Genomic DNA, 20849 nt, shown 5'->3' with positions numbered 1-20849 from the left:
GCCATCTAATTGCTCGCGAGTCTAACACTTAGAGACCGGGCATTTAACTGGCGAGACAACTTGTTTCCCAACACATTTCATTGCTATTGTTCGTGGTTACGACTTTTTTATATAGTTTGCAAAGCATTGAAAAAGGGTATATAGATTTATACATGAATATATATTCACCGACATGCATGATCGCTGTATTTTCATATGCATGTGGAAAAACTCGTATTTAAATGTTTAACTAGAAATACAGAAAAATAAACTAAATACAAATAAAAAGCGAAGTGAAAATAAACAAATGATAAAGACAAGCAAATCATAAGCAAATTGTACTTGATGTCAGCTGTAGCAAAAACAAAACACAATATATATTAACATAATAATAATAATAATTATAATAAAATGTGGAAACGGAACTTAACATTCAAAAATTGTTTCGATACATTTAACAACATTCAATTGCATTATTTAATTGAAATCAACCAACAAACACTACACACACACGAAAGTCTCATCTCAAAATAGGCGTAGGCGCAAAATCAAAGAAAGATGTAGATGTCGCAGGTGGCGGATATTGCGAGATGCAGGAGGAGATCACAGCCCACACACACACACACACACACGAGAGAACAACAATTATTATAATATTTACAGCATGAATCTTAAAAACTAAGTGTTTTTTTCTCAATGAAAAAATAAATTAAAACATTGTTAATTAAACATCAAATATCATTTGAAATAAATTTAAATAAAACGAAAAGGAAACGCAATGGCTTATTATACATCCGACGTCTTGGTTTGTGCTATAAATCCATTCAAATCACCAGTTATTTATTCTTTCGTTGAGAATCCCCTAGAGAAACACATTTGGATTAGTTCTTAAATTTCTGTTTTCTGGTTTTTCTTCAGCTTCGTTTCGTTTCATTTCGTTTTGTTTTTTACAATTTTTACATATCTACAACATAAAACGTACGCGCTTGGAACAAATCGGAAATACGACTCGAACAGTTAAGGGGAGAGCTTTTCAGCTAGCCAAGGTACATAATATTGTATAAAGAACTCTAACGCTAATCGCCATTGTCCGCACAAGGAAGGCCAGAATTAAAGTTTAAGTAATGATTTGTAAGTAAAGTGCTAGGCGTAGGAGTCCAGGCTTCTGGATGCGTGGTCGCTCTCGCCGGGAAGTGGAAATGTGTTAGCCAGAGGTTTGGTGGCCCGCCTCCTCCTCCTTGTTGTTGTTGCCAAGTATCCAGTCCATGAGCATCATCGATGGCGAACGCAATTCCGACTGAGCTGTTAATTTGAATTGGATTCGGTGGATTCGGTTAGGGAAGAGACTTGTTGACGTTTTAGTAGCGTCCACTCACAAAGATCCACGCCAATTGGTGTTGGTGCTGGTGCTGCTGTTGGTGCCGTGGCTGCTGTTCCTGTTCCTGGTCCTGATTGCGATCCCGAGCCCTGCTTGGCCATGTCTTTCTGCAGCTGAAGCATCTGCTGTAGGCGCTGCTCACGCTCGTCTACGATGACCTTGTCCTTGGAATGCTTTACCGTCTGCAACTCAGCTAGCCTTTAAAAAACGGAAATAATAATATCAAGTCCTTACTCCTTTATACTGTGGGACACCACTCACTTCTGCTTGAGGTCACTGCCCGCTGCACTCGTCGTTCCCAGAAGCTCGCTGTTGCTGCCAGCACTGCTGATTTTGCTGGGACTGCTGCTAGAGGCGGCTGATGAGGATGCCGTGGCACTTGCTGCTTTACAATAGAATACAGAAGAACCAATGTTAGGATTTGATTCATACATGAATAATAAAAATGCTCAGAGGTGGCAATCCGACTTACGTTCATCGCTAACGCGACTCCGCTCAGTTTCCAACTGTCGCAGTGTGTCGGACAACTTCAGTTGCAGGTGATCACGTTCCTCGAGCAACTGCACCAGTTCCACAATCATTTCCTCGACTCGCATGTCCCGCTGGTGGAGCATCATGAGGGCATAGTCTAGATCCGCTTTAAGCACATACTCGGGCAGTGGTTCGTTGGCAGTTAAAGATGGTGGTCCACCTGCTGAGACTGTTGTCGAGGCAGGATTTCCACTGGGTCCTCCACGATTCTGCAGCCGGAACGGATCGTATTGGGCGGCTAGACGAGCGTACTCGGCTGAACGAATTGCCAGCTGTTCCTTGAGGGTCACAATCTCCATTTCCTGCGTTTCCAGTGCCTTTTGCATCTTTAGCATTATGTCGCTGGTGGCATCACCTTGCGTGGACTGCTGACTTTGTGGCAGTTCTCTCTGCTGCTGCTGGGTAACCTCCTCAAGTTGCGCCTTGAAGGCAGCTTCCCTTTGAGAGAGATGCTCCTGCCATATGCTGGCCACCTCTCCACACTTTTGCTCCACCAACTGTTCCCACTGCTGATTGATAGCTGACAGATCGGGTATTTGCTGTGCAGCGGGATTCTGAACAAGATTTTGGCTTTGCAGGATTTCTAGAGAACGACGCAGCTCGGTGATTTCAATGTTTTTGGTATCCAGCTGGAGCAGCGTTTGCTTCATCCTATCCTCCAGCTCTAGGCTGCTAAGAACATGATTGTTAAGCACACGCAGTTCCTCCTCCATGTCAGACTTTTCTTGCTGGAGTTGCTGACACTGGTTTTTCAGCTTTTCAACTGTCTCTCCATCCGTTGAAGAAGCAGCGGACACCTGCTGATCTTCCTTGTCCTCCTCTAATTGCTTGACCTGCATGCGTAGCATGTGCAGCTCTTGATTTTTCGTCAGGATCTCGAAGACAAGCTTCTCTGTTTGGTCCTCGCGCATAAGCTCTTCGATGCGTTGCTTTAAGTGCACAATCTCTGATTCTTTCTCCTGCAGTTGAGCCATTTGCTCATCATTTCTGGAGTCCATGTCTACCGAGAGTTGTTGACCCTGACATCTCTGATCTTCCAGATCGATTAGTTGTTGGCGCAGTTTCTGAAACTCCAGTTGTTGATTCTCCTGCTGCAGTGCTGCAATCCTTGACGCCTCATCGTGACCCTGGATACTATGACGCAGTGCTTCTAACTCGGCTTGATCGCGTGTGCGCAATGTTTCAAGTTCAATTAGTTGTTGGCGCAGCTGCTGGAGCTCCAGTTGTTGTTTGTCGTGCTGCAAAGTCGCAATCCTTGCCGCCTCATCGTGACCTTGGCTACTCTGACGCAGTGCTGCCAATTCGGCTTGATCGCGTGTGCGCAGGGCTTCCAGTTCGCTTACTTGTTGGAGAAGTTGCTGGAGTTCCAATTTTTGGTTGTCTTCTTGGAGGTTCGCCAGTTTTTCCGCCCCACCGTAACCTTCGCTATTTTGTCGCAGTGCTTCCAATTGGGATAAATCGCCTCTGCGTAAATCTTCCAGTTCGATTACTTGTTGTCGCAGTTGCTGGATCTCCTGCTGCAGGCTCTCAATCCTGGCCGCCTCATCGCCGCTCAACGATGAGGAGACAGTAGTGGTAGGCTCACCCCACTGGTCAAGTTGGCTAAGCTTTTCTTGGAGCTCCCGAATGCGAGCCTGGTACATCTGCACATCCATGTCCTGACGCTCCTTCATTTCCGCCATACGATCGTTTCCTGCCGTCAGGACATCGATGCGCTTCGCTAGCTTCTCTTTTTCCAGGGCGTGCTGTTGTGTTAATTCTTCCGCTTTGCTCAGTCGAGACTCTTGCAACTGGAGCTGATGCTTCAGCTCCTCAATTATGGTCGAATCCAGATCATTATCCACTGTCACCGTGGGCGTGGCGGTCGTTGTGGCCTTCGTTTTGTATTCCTTTAGGCGCTTCATCAGCTTGGCGGCTTTGGTTTGGAGTTCGGTCTTTTGCTGCTCGGCATTGGACAACTGCAGCTCCAATTGGGCGATTCTCGTATGCAGGTGTTCCACATTGGTTTGCGGAGCCTCGTTGGCGGCACTTGCCCAGGGATCTTCATCAACACCCCAATCAATGGATTGAGCAGTTGGCTCTTGAACTTCTTGCTTTGGCTGGCACAAATATGCCTTTTTGGGATGGATCAGTGGTTCCTCCACAGGTTCCGTTTGCGGCAGGCCCAAATCCAAATGGTGACTCACGGCATCGGGCACTGTTTCCTCCGCTTGAACGCCAAAGAACATGTCCAATGTAGGCGCTCCCGCCGGTTGGATAAGCTTCTCCAGCGCCGCCAAGCGATCACGTTCTTCGTTGGCCGTTTGAATGTCGGCCAACTGCCGAGTCCGTTCGCTTAGCAGGCGATCCACTTCCGAAATGCGCAGCTCCAACTGCAAACGTCGTTCTTCCTGCTCCGCCAAACTCTGATTTCGTGCCAGCAGTTTCGTTTCCAAATCCTGCGCATGCTTCTCCAGATCAGAAACGTTTCGCTGAAGATCCTCGATTGTAGGTGGTGGAGAAATGGGTGGCGCTGCACTTGCCGCTAGAGAAGAAACCCTCAGCGGTTGGGCAATCTCATCGAAGGGCGAAGGAGCGGCCAAAGCATCGCCACCAAAGAACAGAGATGCCGGTGGCGGATGCTGCTGAGATTGAACAGCAGGATGATGATGGTGTTGCTGCTGCTGCTGCTGCCTGGCCAGTTGAGCTTGCAGTTCGCTTAGCTGCTCTGCCAACCGTTTGTTTTCCGTTTCGATGTAGACCTGATCATCAGTTTGATTCTGACCCAGAGTGTCCCACTCAGCGATTTGCTGTTGTAGTGCCTGCAACTCCTGGCTGTGATTGGCGCAGAGAGCATCTATCTGGGTGCGCAGGTTGTCCATTTCGGTCTTGTCCTGCATGGCCTGCATGCGCAGTTCCTGGAGCTCCAAAACATCTTGCTCGGCACTGTCATGCTGCAAACGAAGCAGGGTCACCTCTCGACTTAAAGTGGATCTCTCGCGTTCCACCTCCTGAAACTCTTCGTTCAGTCGCTGAAGTTCCTCAGTTCGTTGGTTTACTAGCTCTTGGGACCGCTCCAGCTGCTGAACAAGCTCTCGCGTTTCGGCGGCAGCTCGTTCCACATGGCCATTGAGGTCGCATTCGAGTTCATCGAGCTCCGTGGCCTTGGCTGCCAGTTTGGCATCGTAAACCTGCCGCTGACGGTGCAGATCCGCCTCCTTAGCGTCCAGTTGCTGTCGGAGATCGCCCAGCTCCTCCTGGCTGAGGCTGCTCATCTGTTCCCGTTCTGCCTGGGCGGTGGCTGTTAGTTGAGCGTGTTTGGCCTGCAGGGTCTCGTAGTCTGCTCGCAGGCGAGCCAGATGCTGCCTGCTCTCCTCCGCATCGCTGCTGACCAACTCAAGTTGGCGATTTTGAACTTGCTCCCTTTGGCCAAGCTCATTCAAACGCTTCTGTAGCTGCTGATCCTGTTGGTGCTGCTGCTCCTCCAGCTCGCGCTGTTTCTGCAACTGTTGCTCCAGTATTTGCACTTTATCTTGGGTCGCCGCTTGTTGATTAGCTTGATTGGCGGCCTGTTCCTCAAGAACAGCGCTTCTGGCCTGCAGCTCCGTATTCTGTGCCTCCAGCGACTCAATGTAAGAGGCATCCTCCTGTAGTTTGGCCTGAATACCTTCGTGAAGGGTCTCCAGACGGGCAATGGTCATCTCAAAGTTTGCCTTATCGCTGGCGTACTGCTGCGCCAACAGAGAGTGTTGCTCCTGGGCCGCCGTTAGCTGGTCACGAAGGTGCTGTTGCTCCCTCTCTGCCACTTGGAGGAATTCCGCTTGTTGCTGCTAAAATAATTTGATTTGTTGCAATTAGAAGGTCTAAATAAGTTATCAATCTTTACAGGCAAAACTGCTAAGAAATGATTTCTATGTTTACAGAGTTCAAAATGACGGGCTGTCTTACCGATTGGGATTCCAATTGTTGATGTGAGGTCTTGGTAATCATCGTATCATCGCCTTCACCGGCTGTCCTGCTCTTTTGGCTTTCCAGCTGAAGAATCTCTTGTCGGAGAGCAGTAATCTGTTTTGGGTGAATATAATCGTCGACATTACAAAGAATAAGGCAAAAAATATATTACTCACCTGCGCATCCTTTTCTAGACTCAGTTCCTCTTGGGCGGCCCTCTTGGCTCGTACATGTTCCACCTCGCTGTCTTGGTCCTGTTGCAATTGCTGTAGTTCTCGCTGCAGAGATTGAATCGTAGCATTGCGAAGCTTTATTAATTCCTTGGACTTTTCAAACTTCTTTGATTTTGCCTCTAATTGACGCCGCAAATCCTCGACCGCCGTGGGTTCTTCGTTAACACTCTGTCCAAGAGTATGGATGTTCTCCTGGAGCTTGGAGATTTCTTCCCTGAGTCTGGCGTTTTCCTGGCCCATTTGAAAGACTTCCTGCTCGGCTTCTTGGCGCTCGCGCCGCAGCTCCTTGCTTACCAGATTGGATTCTTGGAGCTCCGCATCACGTTCTTGGATTATTTGCTTCTGCTCTTGGATTTGCTGCTTTAACTGACGCAGGGCATCGCGATTTTCCAGGTTGACGTGGATCTTCGCCTTCAGGTCTTCGTTAAGCTTGCTGACCTGTTGCTGCAATTGCTCCACTTGATGGGTGTCCACGATGGGTTCACGCTCCACCTCTTCTTTCTGCTTGAAAAGCTCTTGCTGTTCTTGGAGTTGACTAGTAAGGTCTTGGATCTTCTGATCGAGATCGGCATTATCCTGTGTCCGTTTCTTGAGGTTAAGCGCATACTTCTTGAGTTTCTCGCGCAGTTCGCGGTTCTTGAGCTGCTCCTCCTTATGGGCTTGATCTAATCCTTGATACTCCTGAATTTGCTGGTTCAGAGCGTCGACAGTCTCCTGGCTGGAAGCCAATTCACTAACCTGCTGGGCAGCTAGACTTTTGCTAACTCGCAGAGCCTCTCTGAGCTGATCCGGATCCTCTTTGGCTCTCAATTCGCGAAGCTCCTCTTGGGCGGATTGCAGTTCAAGCATCTTAAGGTTAAGAGCGTGCTCACTTTCGCTGACACTTTCGATGAGTTGCTGCTTTTGCTCGGCAACTAGAGTCTGCAGTATACTCAGTTCGCCCTCCAGAGATTCGGCCCGTCCTTCTAGCTCTCGACGAATCCTTGTTTGCTGCTCCAGTTGCTTCTCATGTGTCATTTCCTTGGAATTGAGCAGCTGATCAAATTGTTCTGATTGCAGCTGAAGTTGTGTGATCTCGGCACTCTGCCTGGCCACCAATTGCAACTGTTCTGCTTCGGTTTGACGCAGCTCCCTGATTTGATCTAGCTGCTCCTCGATTTGCTGGCGTTGCTCGGCCTGCAAAGAACGTGCGTCCTCCAGCAGGGATTGCAGTTGAAGGAGCTCATCTTCTTTTTGAGAATCGGAACCAACTATGGCCAATGACGCTTCTGTTTCCGGATAGCTTTCCCTCAATTCATCCAATTCCTGGCGCAAGCGAGAGATCACTGCCTTGAGTTCCGCGTTCTGTGCGTTTAGCTGCTCGTATTCCGCAAGTGCTTTTCCATTGGGAGCGGTTACTGCCACCACGGTCTCCACAACGGTAACAGTTTCAACCGCGGTGCTCGCTTCCTTAACCTTGTGAAGAAGCTCACTCAACTGGGTGTGACAGTTTTTGGCCTCCTTGGCCAGTTTCTTGCACACATTGAACTTGGCCTGCCTATCGTTTGCCTTGCGATAGGCCTCCAATTCGGAGTTCAGTTTGCTCAGCGATTTCTCGCATTTCTCAAAGAGCACGGGTCCACCTTCGCCAGCATCCAGTGTTGCCACCACTTCGGAGGAACGCTGCATTGAACTGAGTTCCTGCGAAAGGTTGGAAGAGGTGGACGTGGAGGAGAGCAGATCCTTCTCACGTTCACGCTGCAGCAGCTGCAGAGAACTGGAACTTTCCTCCAACCTTGCCTGGAGTTGCGAATTCTCAGCGGAGAGTTGTTCTAGCTTGTCCAATACCTCTCCGCGCTCCTGAGTGAATAGTTCAAGGCGTTCTCTAAGCTGGGAAAGACTTTCGCCAGAGGAATCCTCCTCCTCAGTGTGATCCGTTTGAGTGAGCTCGCTCACGTGACTAGGCACTGGCGGATGGACTTGCTTCTGCTCCTGCGCGTCGCCCTCGCTGGCTGGACGTCGTTGGCCTAGGCACTCTAAGTGATGGCGCTCCACTATTTCGATGGATTCCGCCGAACTGGATGAACTGAGTAAGGCCTCCAGGGCCTGTTGCAGTTCCAATTTCTGCTCTTCCAGCAAACGAATTGTTTCCAGCTGCAAAGGGTTTGACTCCGGCAATTGATCTGGCTGGCGATCATCCTCCTGCATGTTGGCTAACTGCCATTGACCCTTCTCGTCCTCGAGTACGGCGATCCTCTGCTGCAGTTCCTCGTTTTCAGCCGCCAGTGAAGCCAACTGCTGCTGGCCATCTTGTGATTGGAATTTCTGAAGCTGCTTCTCCGTCTGCTTGCATTTCAGCTTTAGCTTTATGTTGGCCTTGTTAGTTTCGTCCAGCTTTTGCTTCAGTTGCTGCAGATCCTCATGCATCTGCTTGCTGGCAGCACTGTCCTCCAAATGGTCATCCAGAAATAGGGGCTTACTGCGACTGCTTTGCGCCAGTTTCTCCTCAAGCAGACGCAGATTCACATTGAGCACATTGAGTTCCGTTGTCTTTTCTGCGAGTTCTTCGCTTTGGGCAGCCATTGCCGACTTATTTTCCTCCAGCTCTGAAAGCTGCGCCGCTATGGTGGCTTCCAGTTCCTCGAGACGCTGGGAAATACTGTCATCGCTCACCTGAAGCTTCTTTTGGGCAGCAACTTCCTGACGCAACTCCTCATTAGTTGATTGCAGGTCCGCTAGCTGGTTGGTGAGTTCTTGAAGCTGTTTGGCCAGCTCCGCGCTCACCTGCGCATCGGTGGACGCTGCCTCCGATTGCAGACTGCTGGAAGACTTATCCTGCTCTTGTTCCAGCTCCAGATCACGTTGCCTTTCGCGCGCTGTGGTCAGCTCTTCCTGAAGTTCACATCGGGTCGTTTCTAACAGGTCGTTGATGTTTTCCAGCTCTGTTAGTCGTTCTCTTAGGACTAAAACTTCTCCCTGTAGGCGGGAGTTCTCCTGCTCCTTCAGGTCATTCCCTTCTGGCACCTCGATCTCGTTCTCCTTCTTTACTTCTGGTTTAGCCTGGACCAGACGCAATTGCTCCAACTCCTCGTTTCGCTGGGTGAGCGTGCGCTGTAATTCCGCACCGGAAAGTTCCAATTGCTCGATGAGATTAGCGCGCTTGGCCAGTTCTGTGCGCAATTCCTGCAGCTCCTGTTCCTGACGGCCCTGCTTAAGCTCCGTCAACTTCATACGATTCCTGAGTAATTTCACCCGACTTTCGTCCACGGCCTCCTGACCTTGGGCCTCCAAGTCCAAGGCAGAACGGTGACGGGAAACGGGAGGGTTAGAGGTAGACGCTGCCTGTCGAAGGTCCGTCATGGAAGAGCCCAGTTCGGCTGTAGTTTGATAGCCAATATTCGACTTTACCGAAAGAAGAGACTTGGCCAGATCCCTCTTGCGCTGTTCCAACAAAGCACGATTTTGTTCCGTGCGCTGTGTGAGCATCAGAAGCTTCTCGCTGCCACTGGCTTGGAGTAGAGAGATATCCCCGGGGTCGTTGTCCTTAGTGGGTGTGACCAGTGGAGTGGAGGAGTCGCCGGAGCGCGTCTTCAACACGGTGAGCTTCTGACCCAATGTCTTAAGCGATTCCATGGAGTCACTCATGCTGGACTTGTGTCGCCCATCCTGGGATTTCCTCAAGGCGCGTTCTTTTAAGGCAGTAAGGCGCTCCTAAAAGCAAAAATTTGGAGTTTTGAATGAATCACCTAACTCACAACTCTTAACTCACCTGCTGCTTGTACAGATTCTCTTTGAGGCTGTCCAAACGGCCCTTGCCCTCGATGCCTCTCGTTGTGCTGGCGGATACATTCTGTAGGGTAGATTAAATATATTATAATGGATACTGCTTTACACCTGGGATTTGCTCAGATTTACTAACCTGTAACAAGGACAGATCGTTGGAGCTGCCCGCCAAGCGTATATCCGCCTCACCATATTCGTGATCGTCGGGCTGCAAGTGATCATGATCAGTATACATCTATGTACGTACAAGGAGCACCAAGTTAGACCCACCTGAACGATGGAGAAGTCGTACGAGCTCTCCAAAGCAGCCGAATCCTCCGCCATTGTCGTTTCAATTACAAAATATTACTAACTATCCTAGTGTACCGGTGCAAACGCAGCAAAAAAAAAAAGCAAACAAAAAAACAGGAGAGAAACAAACAAAAACACAAATCGAGGAATCGGGAATATATATGCGGACTGGCTATCTGAAGGACCGATTATATATCCACGTTGGCTGCGCAGCGCTAGCTATCGACATTGACTGGAACGAGAGAGGGTTTACCATATAGCTAGCATATAACATCCGCTTCCGATCGGTCCCAACTGTCTATAGTTTTAATTTTGGTTTTCTTGTTGTTCTTTTTAATGGAATTCGTGGCACTGACGTGTGCACCTCTTTATGTGTGTGTATGTGTGTGTGTGTGAGTGGGGCTGCGTGTATCCCTGCGTGTGTGTTTTGTTTGCTGTTTTTTGAAACTCTTGTTGATTTTCGGCTGGTTTCTGAGTTACGAACCACCAAGCACTAGATTGCAACGTAAAAGCTTTCTTATATGCACGCTGACAAACATATATTTACCAATTCTAATTAATGCCAGCGTAAAAACAATGCGAAACCAGGGCTGCGCAACAACTGAATTGGGTCATATTGCCCTGGTAAGTTATCGAATGACAGATTGCTCGATAACACTTTCGTTTTAATCGATATATTCCCAACTAATTCGAAAACTTGGCATTACTTTAAAATTTCATTTATTTCATTTTATACAACAAATTACACTATGTATATACCCTTTTATATAACCGATTACAATATTCGATGTTTAATTTATACGTTAAATTGTTTTCAGTTTGTAAACTTTTAGTTTTGGCTAATAATAGTATTGCATTCAATAGATACATAAGTAAATAAACACAAATTAAAACTGGTCAATGATTAGGTAAACTTTGGACACTTAAAAATAAAAACTAGCATGACATTGTTGATGTGTGAGGTATTCAAAACTGATAATAAGGAACCATCATCAGACTAGATGCACCACTTAAGTACAAAGGGTCGAAACTCTGTTGAAGAAAAAACTCTTGCCTCCAATGTTTTTTCTTTATGCTGTAGGAACAAAGCGAGTTATGGTTCGGAAAAGATTTCTATGTTTTTAGGGCCTCTATAGCCGCCGCGTGTCCACCGCGCTCCGCATAATCCAAGGCGGTCAGGCCCAGCATGTCCTTTTCGTGAGGATTCTCGAAGTAGGGCAGGACGTACTGCACCACCTCTGGAAATCCATGCAGAGCAGCCACGTGCAATGCCGTCCTGCCCGAAGGATCCGGCTGGGCGAGATCAGCACCGGCAAATTGGTAGGACTTCAATCTAACCATCGATCCCCTAGCAGCTGCCGCACACAGTTGTTCGCCAATCGCTCGCGAAGATCCCGTCAAATGGGCACCACAGTTGATGAGCAGCTGGATGATCTCGTGGCTATCGGTGGAGACAGCCTCCAGGAGCGGAGTGCGATCATAGCGATCCCGCACATGCACGGATACTCCATTCTGCAGCAGGTACTTTACGATCTCCACGTTTCCCAGCTGACATGCCAAATGCAAGGCCGTTCGCTGGTCATGGTTCGTTCCCGATAAGTCGGCGCCATAGGCTTTCAAGTTGTTGATCTTCTTGGGATCGCCTTCGGCCACAGCGGCGTTGATCATGGCCGGAAAGAGCGTTTCGCCCAGCTGATCTAGTTCTTGAGGCGAGGACAAGTGCAGAGATCGAGCCACTGCATCCACCAAGTCGTAGTCCTCCATCTTGGCAGCCTTTAAGGAGGTCAGTTCGCCCCTCAGGTTTGACTGCATCATCTTAAAACGCATATGCACATTTTGGATAATCCATATGTATGTGTTTTATTATAGGCCTAACTTACCTGCTTCTTTACCTCAAGTGACCACTCCTCCTTGCCGATGACATAGGCCAGTTTGGACAGGGCCGCCTCGGGAGTCATATCGAAACCGGGAATTACACCCACATCGCAGAGCACTTTGCCCGTATCATAGATCTCCGCCACTGTGCCATTGGGACACTGTGTGCAATTGATGATGATAACGCCTCGTTCGCCGGCCGCACGCAGTTCATCGATGAGGTCCGTTCGGTTCGATGGTATATTTCCAGATCCGAACGATTGCAGAACTACGCCGCGAATCGGTGGCGCCAGGAATGCCCGGAATGTGGAATGCGAAATGCTTGGAAAGATTCGCAACAAGCCCACGTTCTCATCGAGATTCAAGTGAACGCGAAACCTTTCAATACTGCATGGTCGGAATATCAGGCGGTAGTCAACGTTCACATCAATGCCGATCCTTGCCAGCGGTGGAACATTTGGTGAATCGAATGCGTCCAAGGCATTCGAACTGACCTTCACCGTCCGATTGCCGCGCATTAGCTTGTGCCCGAAGAAGACGCACACCTCCGGAATGATGTAGTTACCGGCTATTATCAAGGCCGACGTAAAATTGTCCTTGCCATCGGTTCGCGTCTCAAAGATGGGGATTTGGGAGCCCGTGATGATCACAGTCTTGCCCAGATTCTCCAACATGAAGGATAGCGCAGATGCTGTGTAGGAAAGTGTGTCGGTGCCATGGAGTACCACAAAACCGTCGAAGAACTCGTACGATTGCTAAACAAAAAACAATAAGAATTAATAATACTTTTTATGTAAATTTTTGTTATAAGTACATACCTGAATATCGCTAGCGATTCGCGCCCAATCGTTCATCGTCATATTGCTGCTGTCCAGCAGCGGTGTATACTCCGTGATCTGGTAGATAACCCTGCGATCTACTCCCTGAACAATGGGCAGCACCAGTGGAGCCATCGATGCAGATGTTCCAAACCGGCGCAGCGCGTACTCCTCATCGTGGATGTTCGGATATTTCCGGATACTGCGCACCAGAGCATTGGGAATGGGTGCCAGCGCTGGAATAATTATGCAATTTGGTAAAATAAGTTTTTCACAATAAGGTTCACTAGTGTGTGAAATGTTTACTAAAATACCTGATAAGAACACGAAATACCAAACAAATAACAATATACAAATACAATATAAGCCAATATTTGTAAGCATCAACAATCTGCTGACTGCCACTTGATTTCAATATTAAGTGTCTATTTGTGGACATTATGGCGTATATTTGTTTTGTTTATTTTTCAACAATATTAACTCTCATTTCTTGTCAAATAAAATATTTTGAAGTGCATTGCAAAGCTGTTATATCATTTATCTTATCTGGCTATTATTTTGGGACTCCTCTTGCTTGTAAAACTAACATATATACATAATATGATATCTTGTCTAGTTGGACAGTGTTTTCTAGATTCTTTGTAAAAACATTATTGAAACGCAAAGGACATTGGTTTCTTTCAAGTTCCAATGAATCTCCGTATTTGGGGAGCCGTGGGTGGCTTACCATTCCGCTCGTTGCGCACCATGCCGATGGTGCCTCCAGTGTAGATAACCTTCACCATGGCCTCCTTCACATCCTGCGCCATTAGTTTTCCGTCACTTTTGTTCCTGCGGATCGTGGGACTCGGCAGAGTGGGCGATGCCGGCGGCATGCTTTTGTCCAGCGAGGCCAGGCGCTCGTGACCATTGGTCTTAAGGACGGGAATAGCCATTCCGTTTGACGACATGGCTCACTACTATATAGTAATAATATTGGAAATATAGACTGCGAAGCGCCGGTTGCGAAGCCGCCTTATCACTGGGTACTCGGATGGTGTCGTTCCGGAGCGTAAACAGAAAATCCATTAACAGCCCGTGCCTTTGATGATTATTTGGCCAACTCGTTATCGGGGGCTAATCCGGATCGGCTCGGAATACTAATAATAATAATAATTCGTGGGGGGGCGCCGAGATAGCACGTGGTATTGGGGCTCTTTCGCAGAGGAAATTGAAACGGAAAGCCCAAATCACGGCGCGCAAACACTTATATAGATAACCGCAGAAGACTTTGGCCCACGACGTACATGACTAATCTAATGAAATTCAAATGAAATTTCGCTGATAGCAATATTATGACCATAAATAATCACCCAATCAGCTGGGCGACTATCGATAGACCGGTTCGTTCGCGTTTCTTTCAAAACTTCGTTTCTATTTCATTTCCCATTTGACTTCACTTCTTTAAATTATATTAAAAGCATAGTCTGTCCTAGCCTTTGTTGTCTTGTCTATATATAGGCGAAGCTCTATTATTTTCTGTATTGATTTGTTTACACATTCTCAGGTTTTTCCACCGATGTGGCAAGTACGCGCAAAGCGCTGCCTTACTATCAACGACACTAAAGTGCTAATTTCCAGAAGTCTGGCAGCGCAAAAGCTTCGCCACGTCCGGCAGCTTCGAAATTCCGTTAGGTTGGCGGTAAAAGTGCAAAACAGTTAAGTACAGTTCGGTCGGTTTATATCTTGTGGTGAAATACATCAAGTGATTGAGACAAAATGTAAATTGCATTAGAACAATGATTCGGGGGACTACTACAGCTCGTTGTGGGCGTGACTGGCGGGCAAATGGGGCTGCAGGTCCCTCCAAAAATCGGCGCGAGGCTGCATTAACTCGTTCTCAAGTCGGAAAATGGATGCGGAGTCCTCCACTTTGGTGCCCAATCGGGCATATTCCACTGGATAACTGGAAGCGGGACTCCAGTTCGGCAGATGGATGCTGGCATTCGTGGGATTTGGATTGCTGCGGAGAAAGTGTTATTAGTTTCGGCTTAAAAAGATGTCCTGAATGGCTTATACCCAGTCTTCGCAAAGCTAACCCACAGTTTGAGCATTAGTTCGCGGAGCTCTAGATCCTTTTGCGTCGGCACCGCACTCACGAATAGCTCCCGCCCAATCGGGAACAAATACTGGAGCTCCTCTGCGTGACACGCTCCGTAGAACTCGTTCCGGCCGCCCTTGAAAATCTCCGTAAAACTGGCGGCTCCCTTGTGATCGAATAGGTATACATAAGTGGGGGCCACGTCCTCTTGGGACATCCGGAGGCGCAGATACTCATCGATTCCGGCCACAAACCATCCGTCCGAGATCAGCTGAGATGGTAAGTAGTTTGTACAATGCCGATTAGTTTCATGAGCTTTTAATTCATATAGATTAAGGATTCCCCACTCACGTCGGTTAAATTCTGGTGGTTGGCCTTATCATAATCATGGCCCGACTTGAAGTAGAAGCTTTCGATGCGCTGCGTAATCCTCTGTCGCATGGAATCGTCGTGGTGATCGTAGTTAAGTACGACTGGCAGGACCTGCTCGAACTGAGACTTAAACTCGGCCAACAGTTGGGGAAGGTTGAGCAGGGCGGCGGTTTTTAGGAGACCTTCCTCGGCGGTGGCGCCCACCATAAGTGGAAGTTCCAGTCCATGTGGCTTGGCCGCCTGGCGAGGTGCCACTGTGAGGAAGGCACCATCGTGCTCCGGTTCGATCACGGGCGGAAATGGTATCATCGGATCAAAGTCCCAGACCTGCAATAAAAAGTCAAAGGTATAGCTTAACCTTCCCTTCACCTTATTTGTTTAATAACAGCTTGAATGGCTGCATTGTACTTAATTTTGGTCAATACCACTTTAACTTTTTTCACAAAAGTCTTGCTGGTAGCTATATCTGTTTTTTTTTTTGTTAATTGTAACAAAAGTATTTTACATACATAACTTTAGATATCTGAATTTGGTTATGAGGCTACGTCATGTTTTGTGTAGAGTTGCATAAACAAATGTAAATAACTACGTTAAATTCAAGATTATCTTCCTGTTAGTAACAACTCCTTAATCTTTTGCAGACTACAAATACTTACGAACATGTCGTATAGGGAGGCCACTATATCCTCGGCTGGGCTCTTTCTCAGACACTCCAGTTTTTCCGGCCATTCTCCAGCGGTGCCGCAGCCCACTATGTTGGCCAATTTGGTTGCCCTTCCAGCGGCCACTCCCTTATGCGCAGGCTGTGCCCAGGGATTGAAATAGGTGCCAGATTGGGCTATACCACGATGCAGTAAGCCGCGCGACTTTTCCGACAGCATGTGATAGGTGACACTGGCACCTCCAGCGCTCTCACCAAAGACCGTAACACTATTTGGATCACCACCAAATGATGCTATGTTTGCACGAACCCAGCGCAGCACCTCCAGTTGATCTTTTAAGCCATTGTTACCGGGACAATCGACCGTCTCAGTGCTAAGGAATCCCAAAGGTCCCAATCGAAAGTTAGCAGAAACCAAGACGATGTCGTGGTCGAGCAGAAAATCAGGACCGTAGAAGCTGCTGATACCAGAGCCACACTGCCAGCCGCCGCCATGGAACCACACCATCACAGGCAACGATCCATTAGTTTTCAGCCTCTCCGGCGTGTAAACGTTCAGATAGAGGCAATCCTCGGAACCCTCCAGGATCATGTCGCGTCGGAAGGGATCTCGCTGCAGACAGATGGGTGCATCCTTGATCGCTAATCGTTCACCCTCCCAAGGAGCTTTCGGCACCGGCGGACGAAAGCGAAGATCATCGAGCGGTGGCTCTGCATATGGGACACCCATAAAAGCCCGCATGTGCCGGCCATTGTGGGTGGTCAAATGGCGTCCAATTAGCCACCCGCCGTGGGATAAACGCACGTGCAAACACTGCGAATTGCGTCCATCGCTCCATTGGATGCAAATGCACAACAAAATAACCCGAATCGACCAAAGGCCAGCGTTTTTTGACATCGTGTTCCTGCGCTTGAAGTCCGAGATCAGACTGATTTCGCTGGTGGACAGCACGCGTAGTTTTAAGATTACAACACCATCATAAAGTCAGCAATCTCAGCGCGCCAGCTTCCGAAGCTAACTTGTTTGCCGAATTTTTTTTAAGCGGCCCGTCTCTTAGCTCATTAATTCTGCTTATTTTCATACCCTCAGCGGAGTATTTTAAATATGGTAAGCAATCAAAAAGCTCTGCGCACAATATGTATTTACTTATTGTTTTAAGTCGAATACAATTTACTATCTATTAATCAGATGTACAAATTGTCGAATTACTCGTTATTTTTTCCTATCTCGAAGATTTTGTGTTCTCTTACATATATCACTCTTGTATTTCCATTTACAGGAACCATGTCTATAGCTGGAAGGGTGTGCAGAAGCCAAGGTGCAGCAGCGATATCTTTCTTGCCACTTAGCTGCGTGATCAGCATCAACGTCGCCATCAGCACAACATCAAGCATCGACATTAATTTCGGATGTTTAGGTTTCATTTTGGAACACTGCGCAAATTTGGTCAAATCTGGCCGAAAACCGTGGTTTGAGGTGTGTCATTAAGTCATTTGTGTACTGCCTTTTAATTGATGTGATTGAGGTTCTTGCTAGTGTAATGCTAATTGATCATGATATTATATTTCCGTTGCTTATTTGCAGGTTGTTGATTGATGAATCGTGCACTAAAAATGATCATGTTCTAAAACATAATGAAAAGCAAATACTCTTACATACAAGTATCTACAATTTCAACAAATTACGAAACTGTGAGTGATTCCTTATTTAATTATTTATGATTTCATTATACTTTGAATTAGTATGCTTGTTTGTGAAGGAATTTTATTCTTGTAATCTATTCTTATTTATTAATGCCCTGTCATTGAAGTGATCAATGTTATACATATACATATATGTTTTGGGTTTTGAATTTGACTTAACCCACTGTTGTCGTCTTAATGATTTAATTTGGTCAACATTGGCTTGTCAATGACAAGGCATATCTAGTGGAGAACACGAGAACGATACTACAACTATAATGTATTAATGGTATTTCTAAGCAGATGCAGATAACGTTCGTCCCACTTTGGAATGTTGTTATAACGTTCGTAATTTGGCCTTGGATCGGTCCAATCGGTCCTAAAGTACAAGCAAAATCCATAAGTTTAGCCCCAATTACTTGCTAAAGTTTTCGAGTCGTACAAACGGAATGGCTAGAAATTGTTTAAAACTTATTTCAATTGTCAAACGTCTTGGCTGTTTCCAAGTGTAGAGAAAGCCTATTGAGATGGAGCGTAACCGATTAGCGATTATGCTAATTCACATTTTTTTAAACTCATCTGAGCATATTTATGCGCGTATAAAATATTTGACGATGCGCCGCCGAGCCCACCAAACAAAAAGAAATCAAAACAAAAGCGCAAACTTGAACGTTGTTGAAACAGAATAAAAATTCGACTGGGGGACGAACTGACGCGATATGAAGAAGCGCATTTTTAAAAATGCCTTTGCATTCCGAAAAATACCATCGAGCTAATAGGTCCCTTTGAAGTTGCCACGAAAGAGAGCTGCTGATGAGGTAAAAAATTAAAAAAATTACAGAACTGCCGAATTCCTAATAGAGCGGGATGGCTCAAAACTTTTCCTTCGTCGGGAGACCCTTTTTAATTCATAACCTGACTTGAGCTTTACCTTTTTTTTTTTGGGAACTAATATGCGACACAGACATGATGCGGTGCTGCACCACCACGACACCACATTTTTGCCATTGTGACAAATGTCCAGACCGGGCACACAGATTTATTTAGCTGCAAACAATTTTAATCCACTTGAGTGCCAATTTATCAGCCGGCTAACAAACAAACCAGCCACACCAAATTGATATGTGCTACCGAGTAACTATATATGGCTGCATATAAGTAGAAGATGGGCAGTGGCGACTGCCGTTGGCTCAAGGACCTAATTCATTTTTCTCATCCAACCAAAGTACGAGTATACGTATTTTATGGCAGTTGACCGACGTGTCTGACAAGGTTTTCCTTAAAATATGCCCCAAACCTGTTTTCAATGCACTTAATGAAATACCATGTTTACAATTACGTTTCTTGCTTTACGTTGATTTAAACAAGTGAATAATGTTTCTGGCAAGGTATAAAATTAAGAAGTTAAACTACTTAGCTTTTCACTATTTTATATCGATCTAAACCCATTTCTCATTCTTCCGCCAAAATTCTTCAGTTTTTTAATGCAATTTACGTTGTATTTTCAAAAATTTTGTTGAATTTTAAGATAGAAGAGGGAAAGCTCTTGGGGTTGACAAGAAACCCTTTTTTTTTGGGGCGAAGGTGTAAAGGGGATTTGCTGCCCAACAGCGAAATGGAAAATGATTTATTGAAGGTGAAATATTTATTGTTGTTTTTTTTATTTTTGGCCTTTTTTTTGTGTATGATTGCTGTGCCTTGTTTCGGTTTTGTTTCCACAGTAAACAATGGCTATGCGGCATCTTTTGAATTCTTTCCACCTCCATCGATAAAAAAAGTGAAATAATTATTAACAAAAACAAGCGGCAAACATGGAACAACAGATGCTCCGGCGGACGAGACGAAAAACCCGCATCCCTTCCTTAAATATTTATTTATTCTGCGTTTTGGGTCAATTCCTCTGGTTTCATTTAATTAAAAAGAAAAGCCAACTCGCGAGGCATAATATCAAAAACAAAAAAAAAACGTAAAAGAGGGAAAAGGGAATATAAATATCCAGTCACATGCATGGATATCTGGGTGTCCTTTTGGGCTGCCGCCCGGCTTGTCCTGGTATTTACTTAGGATCAGGTGGTGAGCACTCATTCCATCGCCGATTTTTCCCAACAATGCCAAGAAGCCGCCGCGGCAGGCGAAGCCAAAATTTCAATTTCGCGGTTGCTGCATATTTTCCCAGCCTTTACTTCTACCCACTTTGCTTTTGACTTTGCCAACAAGGGACAAGCCACTTTCGGCAATGGAATTTAAACGAATTTTTAAACAGGCCAAGTTCCAACTCCCTAGCCCCAATACCCCACACTCACCGTCAGGTTTTCCATGCCCATCTCAACTTTAAAGCCGTCCAAAACCCCAAAAAAAAAACACAACGGAGAGCTTAAGCGATAATTGGCCACTAGGAAATGTCGATGATGTTGAATCGGGAAATGCAAATTGCTAATGTCCGGAACGGGCTTAGTCGGCTAAGTCCAAGAACTCAAAATATGAAAAAAACAAAGAAACCAAAAAAAAAGCAACTTCGACTGTGGGCTTAGGCCAGGCGACCTGACATGGATCAGTTTAAGCGTTTCAAGTCAGAGCCAACAAATTGATATGCAGCAGATGTTGCCAGGTTTACATCCATAATAGTAATAATAATCAGAGACCGGGGAGAGATAATGGCCAACCACCGAGAAGTTTGAATACACTTACTGGCGAGGTAGTGAAATTAAGTATCACTGTGCATCCCCGATTAATCAAGTAACTGCTTATTGTTGATTATTCAAAACCATCTGCATAACGACATGTAGATATGTAGAGTTTGGCATAGGAATCCAAGGTCTCAGAAGCTTTAATTTCTATGGACTTTGCCTGAATTCGCCTGACCACTTTGCTGGTTAGTGTATGCTCCAGAAAATATCAGAGAAAGAGCAGCTACTCAGTCGGAGTCGGCTCAGGCGTGTGGATGTGGATGTCGAAGCCTGTCAGAGGGATTAGCTCGCCTGATTGGACACGATGTGATTAACTTGTCGTCAACGCGGTGACTCCGTCGCCAAATGAGAATCTGAATCCGACTTTTGGTTTTCCCGCCGACTGTGTCGACGACACGTTCCACGCTTAACCGGAGGCAGCACCGCACCATCCACTACCATGCCACCACCACCCAAGCCTCCTGTCCGTTCCCGCTAAACAAAAGTGCAAACATTGACAGACGGCTAACGACGCGGGGATGGGAATCGTATGGGCATGGCGGGGAGGTTGGTGCCTTGCAAAAAGAGTG

General features: G+C 46.6%; 3 protein-coding genes and 1 long non-coding RNA gene across 7 annotated transcripts; 1 reads left to right on the top strand and 3 right to left on the bottom strand.

Moving 5' to 3' along the window:
* Window positions 1-860: 860 nt before the first annotated feature.
* On the bottom strand, window positions 861-10715 carry LOC120455569 (protein lava lamp). Of its 4 annotated transcripts, none has more exons than XM_039641933.2 (10): window positions 10652-10715; window positions 10084-10336; window positions 9950-10021; window positions 9800-9880; window positions 5995-9741; window positions 5816-5932; window positions 1830-5697; window positions 1619-1742; window positions 1356-1555; window positions 861-1281 (listed from the first exon to the last, which is right to left on the bottom strand). In XM_039641933.2, the coding sequence occupies exons 2-10, from the start codon at window positions 10135-10137 to the stop codon at window positions 1184-1186; spliced, it is 8361 nt and encodes a 2786-aa protein (XP_039497867.1). In that variant the 5' UTR covers window positions 10138-10336; window positions 10652-10715; the 3' UTR covers window positions 861-1183. The 4 variants fall into 4 exon arrangements, with proteins under 4 accessions (XP_039497867.1, XP_039497868.1, XP_039497870.1 ...); XM_039641934.1 differs by having other exon boundaries at window positions 10084-10597; window positions 10652-10675; XM_039641936.2 differs by lacking the exon at window positions 10652-10715 and having other exon boundaries at window positions 1830-5694; window positions 10084-10632.
* A 140-nt stretch (window positions 10716-10855) lies between these two features.
* On the bottom strand, window positions 10856-14215 carry LOC120455570 (L-asparaginase). The gene is made up of 4 exons (XM_039641937.2): window positions 13525-14215; window positions 12798-13033; window positions 11985-12734; window positions 10856-11919 (listed from the first exon to the last, which is right to left on the bottom strand). Exons 1-4 carry the CDS (start codon window positions 13745-13747, stop codon window positions 11218-11220), a joined length of 1911 nt encoding a protein of 636 aa, XP_039497871.1. The 5' UTR covers window positions 13748-14215; the 3' UTR covers window positions 10856-11217.
* Window positions 14216-14495: 280 nt separating this feature from the next.
* Window positions 14496-16877, bottom strand: LOC120455572 (venom carboxylesterase-6). The gene is made up of 4 exons (XM_039641939.1): window positions 15906-16877; window positions 15229-15576; window positions 14856-15148; window positions 14496-14799 (listed from the first exon to the last, which is right to left on the bottom strand). The coding sequence occupies exons 1-4, from the start codon at window positions 16806-16808 to the stop codon at window positions 14592-14594; spliced, it is 1752 nt and encodes a 583-aa protein (XP_039497873.1). The 5' UTR covers window positions 16809-16877; the 3' UTR covers window positions 14496-14591.
* Window positions 16870-17602, top strand: LOC120455574. Its single transcript, XR_005616756.2, has 3 exons — window positions 16870-17018; window positions 17191-17387; window positions 17496-17602. It is a non-coding gene; the product is annotated as an uncharacterized LOC120455574 (long non-coding RNA).
* Window positions 17603-20849: the final 3247 nt, after the last annotated feature.

The sequence above is a fragment of the Drosophila santomea genome, chromosome X, assembly GCF_016746245.2.
Source record: "Drosophila santomea strain STO CAGO 1482 chromosome X, Prin_Dsan_1.1, whole genome shotgun sequence".
Lineage (NCBI taxonomy): Eukaryota > Metazoa > Arthropoda > Insecta > Diptera > Drosophilidae > Drosophila > Drosophila santomea.
This window is presented reverse-complemented; position numbering and strand designations above follow the sequence as displayed.